This window comes from Poecile atricapillus, chromosome 3 (genome assembly GCF_030490865.1).
Source record: "Poecile atricapillus isolate bPoeAtr1 chromosome 3, bPoeAtr1.hap1, whole genome shotgun sequence".
In the NCBI taxonomy this organism is placed as follows: domain Eukaryota; kingdom Metazoa; phylum Chordata; class Aves; order Passeriformes; family Paridae; genus Poecile; species Poecile atricapillus.
In genome coordinates this window covers 58434472-58448473 of record NC_081251.1, presented here as the reverse complement: position 1 = coordinate 58448473, position 14002 = coordinate 58434472, and the positions used below count along the sequence as shown (strand labels likewise).

Sequence of the window (14002 nt, the reverse complement as noted above, 5' to 3'; positions counted from 1 at the left end):
TCAAGAGATGGGAGACTACCAAAATGCATTTTCAGGGAATCAGTCTGAAACTTTTTCTGGCTGAAGTGAAACATGAAAGTCACCTCTTGTACTTGTAAATAAGTTTTAAATTTACCTATTCAGATAGACTACTTTAGGTTAACACTGACCTAAGAGATTGAACATAATGTTACATTTCTATGGATATACTTAATATATCTGGAAAAGATGACCAAGGAAACCTGATTGATACAAGAAATACACTTGGTTCATTATTGTCACTAAAATGTTCATTTTATTTATAACCAGATGTAAACATTTGCATAGAAAAAATTCTCTGACAAGGTTTAAAATATGGTAAGATGGGAAAATAATTTTGGAAAATAGTGGACACCAGATGGAAAGAAATAATTTCACAAGAATCATACTGAAATTGCTTATAACGGAGGTCATAGTAAGAAAAAGTCTCATCAAAATTAAATATTAAATAGCTTACCAAACCACAGGTTCTATTTTCTTCTTTGAAATCTAGTGATTTCTAGTGATTTCATCCCATCCCAAAAAACCACAAAAAAACAGGTTTTTCTTCAACAATTCAGTTCACTGAATAGCACACACCTACAAAACTTCCTTTTTCTTCTCAGTAGAAAACAAATCAAAACCATTAATTGATTTCTTTAACTACAAGTTAGTGAAAAGTGCTGGCCCTCAAGGAACGTAAGGTTAGGTGGAGTAAAGCAAGAATAAACTACAAATTTAATCTGGCTAGCAATGGGACATTGTCTTTCATTCAGAAGAGGCATATATGGTACATTATTACAAAAATATGGTACATTATTATGATGTAGGTTAAATAATGCTTACTAGCAAACAGCTGTCAAGAGTGACAGCATGAACTATACAGAATATAAGAAAGTGTCTTGCCTTTATTATCTCTCAGGATATGGCAGAGGTGGAAGAGAGGCTGGTGTGTGGGGTTTTTGGGGTGTTGTTTCAGGTTGTGAGTATTTTACCATATGCCTCTGTCATGGCATGGAGGATCCAAAGCAAAGTATATTTACTCTGTATTTCCCACAAGCACTGGCTTATCCACATCATTGTAAAACAGGTGAAGTAAACAGTAAATGCACAGACTATATGGGAATTCTGTCATTTAAATACATTCTTTTCTATTCACTTTCAAAAGTTACAGAAATGATAATGATATTTTCAAGCCAGCTAAACTCTACTCTTCTTAAATTTTAAAGAAATTCTTAGTCATCAGCAAGGCATGTTCTGCTCTCCTGTAACTACATTCATTACTTACATGACTCCTTCCTGCCCAGATCTTAGGTCATGTAATTGTTTTGATTAAGGCTTTTGGAACGTCTTCAAAGCTCTTTAACCCTTGCGGATTTTATGTCAGTGTCCTCTTCCAGTAATCCATGTACATCTTGGATGTGTCTTCAAATCTTTCACAGGTATCTCCTCCCATTGGTACAACTCTCAGTTTTTTCTTTTCCAGCCAATCCCATCTTTCCAATCCTGCCCTCAATCTTCTAGTTCCATCTTCTAACCACAAATGGCCACAGCCATCCTTGAATCTTAACTGCCTCAAAGTCCACACACCTGGGATGTTTGCAAAGGCAAACCATTCCATTATAATCTACAACTTTTTCCTCAGCCCTTCAGCTAAACCATTCACTTAGGAATATTTCTGCCTCATCTACAGAGGGCCTCCCCTCTCGCGCCAACCCAATACCATCACAACCACACCATGCAATCCACCAAGGGCCAGAAGTGGATTTCCTGTTATTACACTAACCTCTCAGCCTTTAGCTTTTAGACACAACAAACTGAAGTTGATTGTCCTCACTCTCACTTCCAGCCATCAATCATATCTACCTGGTCACCCCCAGCCCATCAACTCTATCCTGAATAATTTATCAGCCTTCCACCAAGTATAACATCATTCAGCATTTCCACGTGTGCCCAGCTGGTCACTGTAGAGGAATGATGCACCCTTTGTAATTCAGAAAACCTCTCTCCCTCGCTGGGATGACACCTACTGTAATAGATACAAAGGCACATCACTGAACAGAGGGCAGCTTTTCTATTCCTGTTACCAATTTTCAATTTAGAACTAAACCATTGTTGACCTACTTTCCTATGTGAGTTGAACTTCATGGCTTCCCTTTACGCTTATTGCTTACACACTTCTTGCAGTTATCACAAACCCAGCCTACAGAGTCTGTGAGCACCCAGCTTTCACAGCTAGCTGTTCTGAGCACTGATACAACACAGCAACTATACAACACCAAAGGCAGGTGCCAAGTGCCACATCCCCAGAGACATTTTTTTGACTAGCAGAGTTTGAATCCTTTGTAAACACTATAAAATTGAACTGTAAGCTAAATGTTTAACAAAGCAAAAATAAACCTCACCATCATTTACGTTTTTGAAATGTTACCCTGTGTTACACAGATCACCAGGATGAGTTGAGCAATCAAACAGTTATTATTCATCTGTCCCATTAAAGCACCTGAGAAGAGTGACAAAATGACAGTTTGGAGACAAACTGAGCATCATGTACCTCTGAAAAACTGCAATTTCCCTTCAGGTGGCCTGGACTCCAGCTTATATTCAAGAGACACTCTAAGAACTTGCTAAGCTCTTAACCATGAAGAAAGAAGAAATTTGTTCAACAAGGAACAATATTTTCCTTCTGAAAGTATTAATAAAAATATTTACTTGTGAGGTCTTTTCCCTCTTACAACATCCAGGTAATATTTTGGCAGGACAGTCCTAGCTCTCACCCACAAGTGAACTAGAGCTTTGTTCCTCCCATACACTGATTTCAAACTACACTGGGTCACCCCAAAAGTTCATTCCAAGGGGATATAGTTTCAGCACTAGTTCCAGAGACTTCAACTTCTTCCTCTATGAGGAGAAAAGTATTTCTGTAATAGGTTGACCTTTCTTCAGATATGTTGATATCTGAAGGATGTCAGTTCATTGTGAGAATTTGGAAGCTGGCATGACTCCAAAGGCTCCACATATTTTCAGAGTGACCTTGCCTGTAATTTTAACCCATTGAAATGAAAGTGCATGGCTGGAGAAGAGTAATACATTCTTTAAAATCTCACTGTGATTCAAACACAGATTTATTTCCTGCACCAGTGATTTGGTAGCATCACTTCCCAAAGGCTAAAGGCAACAGGTTTTACTTCTATGACCTTCCTGCATTCTTGCAACTCACATGAAAAAGAACAATGGAAACGTGGTTGAATGTGAGAAAGCACTGAACTGCTACGGCTTTTTGGGTGGGTGTGGAGAGAAACACACATACTACAAAAGATCTAATAACTCCCCACCCAAGCATTGCTAGTGAATGACCTCACTGGTTTCCTACATATACTCCAGCAGCTTTCCTGCCATCACTCTGTTAAGCCAAGCAATGATGTCAACAGTCCACCTGTGAGAGTGATGTAGCCCTCTGGGTCATGGTCTCAGAGAACTTGGATAAAAACTGTGCCAGTGTTAATTAAATGCACCTCTTGTTTCACTGCTGATTTCCTCTGATAAGGCTCAGCTCATTTTTCCTGGAAAGACTTCCATGCTGTATGGGAACTGGAGCCAACCATAACACAAACCAAATATTGCTTAGAGAATACGAAGACAACATGCTAAATATTTAGTTAAAAAAAAAAAAAAAATCACTTAAAAAATCTGTGTATCAGAGCTGTGTTAATACAAATCTCATCACTTTGCACGTACTAGTGACAAGGCTAAACTACAAATGCTCATTACTGCAGATAGTTTATGTTTCAGCAGTACTTACTTCTCTCATTTGTAATGCTCTTTTCAATTACATTGGAGCAGAACTCTAAAAACCTGCTTTACTGATAAATTCTGACAGGTTAGAATACGAGAAGTTCACCCGGTAAAAAATATGCTTTGAGAATGGAGTTTGACATTTAATTAGCATCAGAATTATCACTACAATTTTAATGAAAAATAGCATTTTTTCCTGCCATCAGAAAAACCTTAGCTGTAAGAAGGTTCTGAGTATTTTAGGTATTAAGGGACCTCTCCATTAATACAGTTAGCCAGCAAGCAGTGGAAGAGAAAAAAATTTATATATGCTGCTCCTTTTTTTTTTTCGTATGTAAAGAAATCTAATCCACTGTCATGACTGGATGTTTTCACCATATGCTATCACTGGGATTTCTGTAATCCCTCTACTCATTGCATTGACTTCCAGCCACTTTAAGCCTTCAGGACATGCCCTTTTATACTTGCTTTGTTCCTGCAGACATTTTCAGATAGCTTTATTAGTAAGAGAACTGCCAAAGGAAGGCTTTCAGTTTTGAAACTAGACATCGAAAGTATTTCTTCTTGCACAACTTAAAAAGTAACAATAACCCTAAGGCCTAGTTGCTGACAAAAACATGCACAAAAATCTGAAGGTGACAAATTAGAAAAGTGATTTCAAAAGTTGTGGCGCAATTACACTATAAAAGTTTGTTTTATAATGATCACAACTCTTCCCTCTGAAAAGAGCAAACTGGACCTCTTGCTACGAATTTAATTCTAAAGACAGAACCATGTGGTAACAGTGTTAGAAATACATTCATATTCATTAATTCATTCTGACTTGCAGCAATTGTGATGGTTCCAAGAAGTGTTCTGTCCCACATTCCTGAGCATTAGCAATATTTTTCCAAACAACCAATGATCGATGTCCATGTATTTACATTTTTACCTCTTGGGGATCTTATGTTTATACAGTACCTCGCCTACAAACTCTCTTGGAATACACACACTGCCTTCCCAGCTCAGGATATGGGAGACGTTCCACAGCTAATACTACCTCTCACCAAAGTCAGGCTAACTAACTCAGACGTATCTTTTACACTCTCCTCCAAAAAGAGATCTCATATACAAAATGCCCTTCAAAAGAACTGCATTTTTTCGTTCTAAATGGACACAGAAAGAGGTAATCCTTGAACTTGTTTGGTTTATACTGCTCCTATGGACAGTTTCTATGGATTTATGACACCAGACTGCAGCTAGTTTATAGCAAAGCATGCAGGGTGTGACTCATTCAGAAAGCTCAACCCAAGAATATTTCATTCTGACATCCAACAGAATAGCTCCCTCATGGATTTGAATTAGTTGCTGCCCATTACTCACATGCACTCCTCATAACTTCATGACACACAACTTGCAGTGCAAACTTGAATCCAGGCCATGAAGGAGATACTAGAGGCTCTGACAAATTTTACCCCTGTCACCAGTAATCGGAATTTGGTCGTACACAATTTAATAATGCAGCTGCACTCTGCTTCTGGTGGATGTGCACAATGTGGTCATGCGGAAGGAAAGCATATCCCCAAGTCCAGTGACTTGAAGTGACACAGTTTCCTGAACTCCAGGAACCCTCCTGGTCAGAAAGTACTTCCTTCCTCGTTTCAAACACTTGATTGTTTCAGAGGGAATTCAAAACAATAGATTAGAAACTTTCAACCTTTCCTAAGTGTACTGCTACACAAGGAAATCGGCCCGTGCTCTGGGAAGATGAGATAACACTGGGAGAGTACTCTTTCCGGAAATGCGATGGCTTTTGCATCCCTTCTCCAGCACCATCCCACGAATCAGCTACATGTAAGTAATAACCCTGAGTGTGAGATGTCAGATGCCATTCCACTGCTGTTTGGATTAAGATGTGCATGGTTGGCAAAAGGCACGAGCCAACTCACTTCTCAGCTACTTCGGTAAGCCTGTAAGGGAAGAAAGTATCAGGAGCTTCCTAATCTGAGTCGGTATTTGTAAGGAAAGGTAGGAAGAAGGGATGACAATTGCCTCTTTTTAGCACCTCATTGTTTAAATCTCTAAAAAAGGAGAAGGAATGTGCTATTACTTCTGCAGTAAAAATCTACCCCTTCCCACCATAACTTACTTTTAGTAGTGATGTTCACAAAGACTGGGAGTAGATCAGGCTCATCAGCTGAAAAGCAATTATTATCAGCATATCCTATTCCCCAACACAATTGCTTTAATCAAAGTACATTTAAATGGTTTGGAATGATGGATAAAAGATTTAAAATTTGGAATAATATCTAACTAGTTATTTACAGGCTGCAATTTGAATAAGAAAAGACAACAACAAGTAAATTAATTTTTCTGCAGCATTAGGGCACCTAAATACCCTAGACTAACCTAAAAAGAACAGCAACAGAAACAACAGCAAGAGCCATTCTCTCAGACCTGACAGACAAAGCTCTAATATGACATTGCATTTTCTTGATTATCTTTTCCTATCAAAGTAGAGCTACAAAAACTCTGAGGATAAGATTATTATACAAAAACAAGAACTCACATGGCTCTACACATTATTTTTAGAGGCAAACAGGAAATGCACTTCCCTGTCAAACTGGGTGAAAGGGGAGTTACCGAGCTGAGTACTTTGCACTCACCGTTCCTACCAGAGGGTAGATGAATCCAGCTCCAATGCTGGCTCGCACTTCGGTAATCGGCAAAATGAAACCAGTGGGAACACCCTTCCTCTCAGGCTGATGGGAGAGGGATAGGTGAGTTTTTGCCATACAAATGGGAAGGTTTCCAAATCCCTGACAAAAAAAGGGAAACAAAATAAAAGAAAAACTATTTCAAAATTGCAGTAAAGGCACATTATGTTCTTGTTTTGTTATCAGTATCTTCTAGAAACCTCTCGTACAGCAGTTCCCTTTGGGCTCTTATGACCTAGCTAGACACCAACTTGATACCAGGATTCAGAGTCCAAAATTTTTGAAGGGTATAATGTCTTCTTGGGGGTAAACACAGATGATGCTGTCCTTTGTTTTTAAACAAGACAAAACCTGCATGAGGTGATGGCACCCCCTTCACTAATGCCAGTGCACTAGTTCCTGAAAATGTGGGAGAAAATCAGGTAAAGTGCCTCAGCAGCTCCCCCCACCCATTATTTGTCTCCAAGTTATTGATTAATCTTGACTCAGGCACCTTCCACTCTTCTGTTCAATTCTTTGACAAACAGGGCCAGGAGGAGAGGCGGCACTTCAGGGAATTGTTTCTGCAGCCCAGTGCTGACAATTCTTTAGTGAAGTTGTGAAAACATTTCCTAATATATTAACATTTAGACTAAAAAATGGATCAGAGAATCACAGCAGGAAAAAATAAAGGCATGGATTATTTTGCTTCAAGCTCACTAAGTAAGCTGCTTTTCCATTTAGAAAATTCAGATTAATTCTCAGAAAGTTTGCATTATAGGGAAGATGGCTGTCTACCTGTCTGACCAAGGACTTCTGCTTGTCTGACCAAGCTGCTGAAGTTTACTCAGGAATTTTTCCTGGACATATTGTTCCTACTTTCTGACAGAAAGGCTCCAGCCACATTTATGTCCTGAAGCCATTCCACTACAAAATACACATTCACTTTTCCACATGGTTGCAGAACTTTTCAAACTGTAACATGCTCCTACATGCTTTAGGATAGGTGATCTATTTCATGTTCTAGTATCTATAACTCCTTGAAAGTAACAGGAACAGAAAGAAACCAAAAGATTTTACAAATATTGGGACCAATTACCAATGTGCCTAGCTGTGCACAGGTCTTACTGTGCTTGCAAACTCTTTTTTGCAGGTACAGATGAACATACTTATGCTAAAATTGGTTACATGTGCTAGCAGCAATTTTTGCAGATATGCTGTTGTCAGGTCTAAGAGAGTAATCCAAACTGCATAGAAAGTAGAGTTTCATGGACAATCTCAGAAGTATTCTGAGCACTGTTCATATCTCACAGGCAATGACCCAATGTTAAAACCATTCTGTTCTATTGAATCTAAACCAATCCATATTGATGTCCACCGTTTACCACCATGGGTAAGCTCACACCTGTCAGCAAAGCTTGACACTCCAGTCTGAGAACATTTTAAAGCCTGATCCTTCCCAAGACTCACATCCAGCAGCCTGCATAATTCCCTGGTGCTCTTACCTGCCGGGTATAGCGATCGACTTGAGACTGCGCAACAGGAGACAACTCTATATCCTGAGCTCCATACACCTTCTGAGCAATGATCCTTATTTTTTCAACAATAGGAAGCTGCAGAGACAAGGAAACAATACAAGGATGAACATTAGCCAAGAGAAAACAGGATTTTGTTTGCTGAGTGAGGTCTCTGAATCTCTCATTTAGATTCATCCTTGTTAAACGGGCTTGCTAAAGCGTGAGACAAAGTAGAGAGCACTGGTGATGGATATGATACGCAGCTACAGGTACATGAACAGCTGTGATTTCAGCTACTCTGTCAGCTGGAAGCTGCACAATCTGTGCTTTAAAGAGTTGACAACGTGAGCTTACGCTCACCTGAAGCGGGGGGAGAAAATTACTGCCATCTAGTTATAAGAATGAAGAGATAATCTACAGCACAATCTCCATTGGCTTGACAGGGATCACTAGACAAAAAAGTTTCATTTCACGAGTGGACAAGGCAAGGTAGGAGGCAGCCAGGGAAGGATCCCCTGAGAAGCAAGGAATTGTAGCAGAAAATTCCTGACCCATCATTGCTCCTTTGATTGTGATTTTCTTTTATTATTTATTATTATTCTTATCTCATATCCTTTGTAACATGCATATTTTTAATTGTAGCTTTGATATTGTAAAGCACTTTGGACACTTAAAAAAACAAAAAAGAAAGCATTCTAGAATTCAATTTGAAACCTCAAGTCAGTAAATTCAATCCCAGTCTCCAAGAGTATTCACCTCATGTTATTCAGCTCAAACTGAACAAGTTATGCTTTCACAGCTTCTATTTGAAGGCAGAGGCAGACTCTCACATTCGGTCTGTTAGAAAACCCTTAACAAATTTTCAGAAAACAGTTTTTTGTGGTCAGACCAGGCATTTACTTTTTGAGCCATAATTTTTGTATTTAGAGTAAACATCTCTTTCCTATTTCCTCTTTCTCTTTCCTTTTGTTTCCAATGACCAAGAAGACAGCAATTGTGACTCCTCTGGCCTATTTTAAACAAGCCATTCTCTGACTTCTTTCAATAGAACAGGATGATGGAAGAGGGATCTTACCACGAGTTCAGCTAATTCAGTGCTGCCTATTATGAATAGATGGCCAGAGATGTGTGCAATGTCTCATCAGTAACTTGTAGCATATTTAATTAACAACACATGTGGAATAAATGCTAAACAAAATCCAGAGAGATAACCACTTGGGGAAGAAGATTTGGTAATCTCAAGCAATACAAAAAGCACCAGAACACAAAATAGAAGTGTATCATTTTATTCTAACAAAGGCAAGAAAGTAATTAATTTGTAAATAACAAACTCTATCTGGTGCATTTATAGGAAGCTCCACAGTTAACCACATTTTTGCAGTGCCTGTCTGGAAATAGTTCTTCTTCTGCAAAGATACATCAGTTGAAGGGTTTATGTCAGGCTGACCCTGTCAGCCTAGTATTATGCTATAAATACCCCTGTATTTATGATTGAATTTTAGAAAAATTAAAGCTTACATTAATAAAGAACTCCAGTAACAGAGGCATCACAAGAAAAGAATCTCTCCAGACTTCCAAGTACCTTAAATGTAAGGCAGTTAAAAGCTACTAAGGCTCAGATAAAATTCCCCCTGAGATCTGAAATTTCAAAGACAAGTTTAAAGAAGCCTCACAAGACACTTTCTGAACATGCTCACAATAGAATTACTGCACCTTAATTGGGTGGAATAATGTCACATTCTCAACATCAGGCTTTTTACAGGAATCTAAGCTGCGCAAAAAAAATCTAATCAGGACTGGAGATAGCACAGTGCAAATATCCTGGGTATAATTCCTGGCAGCAGTAAGCTGAATGGAATACTTAGTGTCATGGACAGCCATCATGAGATGAAACTTGTCTCAGGGTGATTATTAAATATGTTCATATCCATGGCAGTTTTCAACACAGTGGGAGAAATGCAAAACATGTCTGCTAATTTGCCTTTTGGGTGCTGTTTGTTTGCAGTAAAGGACTAACAGCAATGGCAAATGGAAAGGCAAAAGGAATTCCATTCCCTGTTGTCAGAGGGCCAACATTGAAACTAACAGCTTTCTGCTTAAACCTCAGTAAATTCATTGAGATGGAGATGGACGTTTAGATTCAACTTGCATTTGTGTCAAAACATTTCAAACTAATTTGACAGCTGTATAACTACTGCGCCTTCAGCCCCCTTCCAATGACCACAGCCCTATTTTCCAAAAGAAACCCAGCAGGGCTCTGGCTAACATCAGAGGAGAATGCTTTAATGACACTGGTGGCACTCTGCTTCTCCTGGAATATGTGCAGTGTGTTGCATGACTGAGTCCAAGCTGGACAGTCAAACCATATCCCTTTGGATTTATGGTTTGTAGTTTTTTCCTGGCTTGTTTTTTCTTTCACCAGAATTTCAGATACTTTTTTGGTCAGTACCCACACCTCAAATTTTGCAGATGTAACCTCAGAAGAATCACCATTGTGGAAGGAGTTGTGGGAGTATGAATGGCAAAAAAAAGTGGTTTCCTGAGCCTGTCATGTTTTTGCCACGCATGTGCACACAAACAGGTGAGGCAATGTGTGCATGGTGTCAGAGGAGAGTTTGAGCTTATTTAATCTCAGCAGAGGCAAGATGAGTCCTGGCTGAGCCAAATTCAGACAGAAACCAGCAGGAAGGTACAGATGTGCCATGGACATTAACACAGCCCATGCACATACACACTCTCAGATATGCTTCCTTCCTGAAGTGTCAGGAGTAGGGAAAGGAGTACACTCCACCATCCTAAGGATCCACCTGTTTCCTAGTATTTAGTGGGACTTTCAAGGCATTATCTATTTAGAATCACAGTGTAACAGGGCATTTCAAACAAAAAATTTTCCTGTGTTTCAGTTATCAAGTAATACTGCCAGGGAACTTCACTTTAATTTAAAGAAATGTTTTCCAAGCTAAAACTGCCTAGTGCTTTACATGAAAAATAAAAATTCATTTTGCTTGAAAGTGCCATCATGGTATTTAACAGAAAAGAAGTTCTACTAATTCAAGAGACATTTTACATAGCAGAAACCTGGATGCTTACAAGACGCTTGTTTAGCTTTAGGTTTTCAACAAAACTGTTGATTATTCAGCACTTCACTATCAAAATAGTCTCACTGACAGGCAAAGACATATGTAGCAACAATGCTAATTCACATGGAGAAGTGGGCTGAAAAAAAGACTCCTATTGCACAAATAATCTATCATTAGGGGATTTTAAGCTGGATTTCTGCATCAGCTGATACCAGACTTACCTAGGAAAAAAACATAAAAAAACATGTGAACTACCTTTTGTGCCTTACATACTTTGGTCAAATGCCTCCAGCAGAAACCACGTATCTCAGATGCTTAAAAAAAAGTAATTTCACATCTGCTGTGGTTTGGGAATGGTACTGTCCAGTTCATTGTCCCCACCAATGCCTTCTCCCAGGAAGCACCTCCTTGTCCCTCTTGCCCCCATGATGTGACATGGTATAGAATAACCTCCTGGCTGTGCCCCCTTCCAGCTGCTGCAAAAATCAACCTTGTCCAAGCCAGATGCAGGACAACAGCTCTCACTTCTTCTTTTGACTGAGAATTTTTTACAATGGCCTTAGGAATTTCCTATAGCAGTTATTCATTCCCACTAGCAAACTCCAGTGCTGTACCCTTAGCTGTGCTGATGCAACTGTTTGCAGGCCAGAACCGAAATGTCCAAGTCTTAAGGAAAGGAGGATGAAAAGTCTTATCTGAATAGGGAGTGTTGATGCACCCCTATCAACAGCAACTTGATTCCACAGCACTTCTGCCACCTGGAAAGCTAGGGTGAGAAGGAAAGTTGTAAAATGTTCAGGGTGTCAAAACCATGAAAGATTTATAATCAACAATAAAAGCTAGCCCTCTTCTCAGTTCCCTTATGTAAAGTTGTAACTGTTGCACAACTAAGTACATTTAAGCGAAGATTAGGTGACAGATAGACAATAGACACTATGGATTTGGATAAAACCTGATTTTTATAGATATGCAACTCTGTATTAGTACTTCTGCTGAAGGAATTATGGCAGCTTCAGAGAATTCGTTCCAAACTCAGTGTCATCTTCCTGAGAAAATGTTGACATAAAATAGTTAATATAAATTTACTTTGAATATGAGAAGATGCTACAGGGCCACACAATACAAATATCTGCTGACAACTCATTAGGGTTCTCTCAGAAAAAAACAATCTTGCCAGTCCTGCCAGAGAGAATGTTCACTTCTGAAATTTCACACATTTAGAGCTACCAAAGCCATATGCTGCTTCTGAGGCAAGCACAAACACACACACTGCCAAGCACCCACACCATAAATAGGATTATCTCCTAGGCTAAAGCACAATAAATGCTAAAGCACAAACTGCTTTTACAAAAACAGTAGCTGCACATTTCATTACTTGATGGAGAATGATTTAACCATGAAATCAGCACTGATAAAGGTGAGAGCCTGTCATTCCCAAGATTGTATTGATTATCTAAAGTGAATCATACCAGTGTTATCATCCAGCCATACTGCCACTTCCAGTCCATCTCATTTGCAAGACATGATACTAGTGCCAAGTGGTCCTGTTTATTACACAATCTTCTTTCCTCCCTAACTATCGACAGCAGTGTTTTAACTGAAACGTAATTTAATAGTGCTTAATTTCTTCTAACATTTTCTCACATTTCCTTCACTCTTCATCTCTTCACTTTTAACAGCTGACTTCAGATTATCTTTTTTTCATGTAGGGCTTGATAAGGATTTCCATGGACAGTGGACCAGCTACAACAGATCTTCCTTTCATCCTTGTTTCCTCTGCTGCTCACACTCACCCACCCCTGTGCCAGTGCAACTGAGGCAGCACCGCTGTTTGTGCAGCTGCACATACCAGAGAAAGTCATCCAGGCTAAAACACATCCCAGGGAAAAAAACCCTATTGCAACCCATATCAGTTCACACATCCACCTCATCATAAAGGCAAAGCCTGTGCAAAGCAGGAAGAATTGCTCAAACTGTTCAAATCTGAGCACTGAAATGTACCAGGAGAAAAAACGAGTTGGGGCAGGGACACACTCCTTGGCTTGGATTCCTAAAATCAGTCTCACTGCCAAAAGTCAGTATTAAGTGAAACAAAGCATGCCTATTACCAGGAATCTGGTCTGAGACTATGCTTAAAGTTTCCATCTTTTGCATCCTAATTTGGACACCTGACTTTTTAAGCTCTTCAGCTACTGGAGAAAGAAGTTAATCTTTTTAACTCCCCACAGCCAATCCCTGAGACTGCTGAAAACAATCCCTTTTCTCTTCCTCCTTCATTTCTTCTTTTTTAAACATCCCCCTGACTTCCTCACCAACAGAACACCTCTGCAAAGCCAGAGACAGCAGCAGTAAGCCCCAAGTCATACTACATTCCACTAGGCTGCAGCTAAGTCCCGTTTCTAAGAGAAGCCCTGGTATTATCTAGTTTAAATTGAGCACTATAAATGAATGCCCATCAATGCAGCACTGTGTGACAGGATCCCTTCACAGTTATACAACATAAATACTTAAAACTACTTTATTCTCCAACAAAACTATGATTCTGTTGGAAAAAAAACCTATTAATGCATTTAACCAGAGAATACACAAAAGCACTATTTACTTGTAACTTACACATTTACACTTACACATTTAATTAACTTCATTTAATACTTCAAGTACTTTAAACATTCACTTTAGTCTCAATTTTTTTAGTCTTAATTTTTTTTAATTATGGCATCACCAGTTTAATTATAAGGTGACAAACTCTGGGCTTACTGTTACTAAGCTGTTTGTGTTTTAGCAGAAATTCTTAATATAATTCAAAATTCAAGGCGGTGGCACTTTTTTTTAAACTTGCACATTCACTGAAAGCAATAAAGAAGAACCACTGGCTGGCTAAGTGAAACAGTATGCAGACATCACTCATTCCTCTTCTTGGGAAGTCTGCCAAATGAAA

The 14002-nt window shown here is 39.1% G+C and overlaps 1 protein-coding gene across 2 annotated transcripts in view; it reads right to left on the bottom strand.

Annotated features, from left to right (window-relative positions):
* Positions 1-14002, bottom strand: part of MTHFD1L (methylenetetrahydrofolate dehydrogenase (NADP+ dependent) 1 like) — a 172732-nt gene that overhangs the window by 68709 nt on the left and 90021 nt on the right. For both annotated transcript variants that reach the window (XM_058833869.1, XM_058833868.1), the window contains exons 24-25: positions 7973-8080; positions 6438-6590 (exon numbers count right to left, since the gene is read on the bottom strand). In XM_058833869.1, the coding sequence (XP_058689852.1) occupies positions 6438-6590; positions 7973-8080 (261 nt within the window). The remainder of the gene's footprint in view (positions 1-6437; positions 6591-7972; positions 8081-14002) is intronic.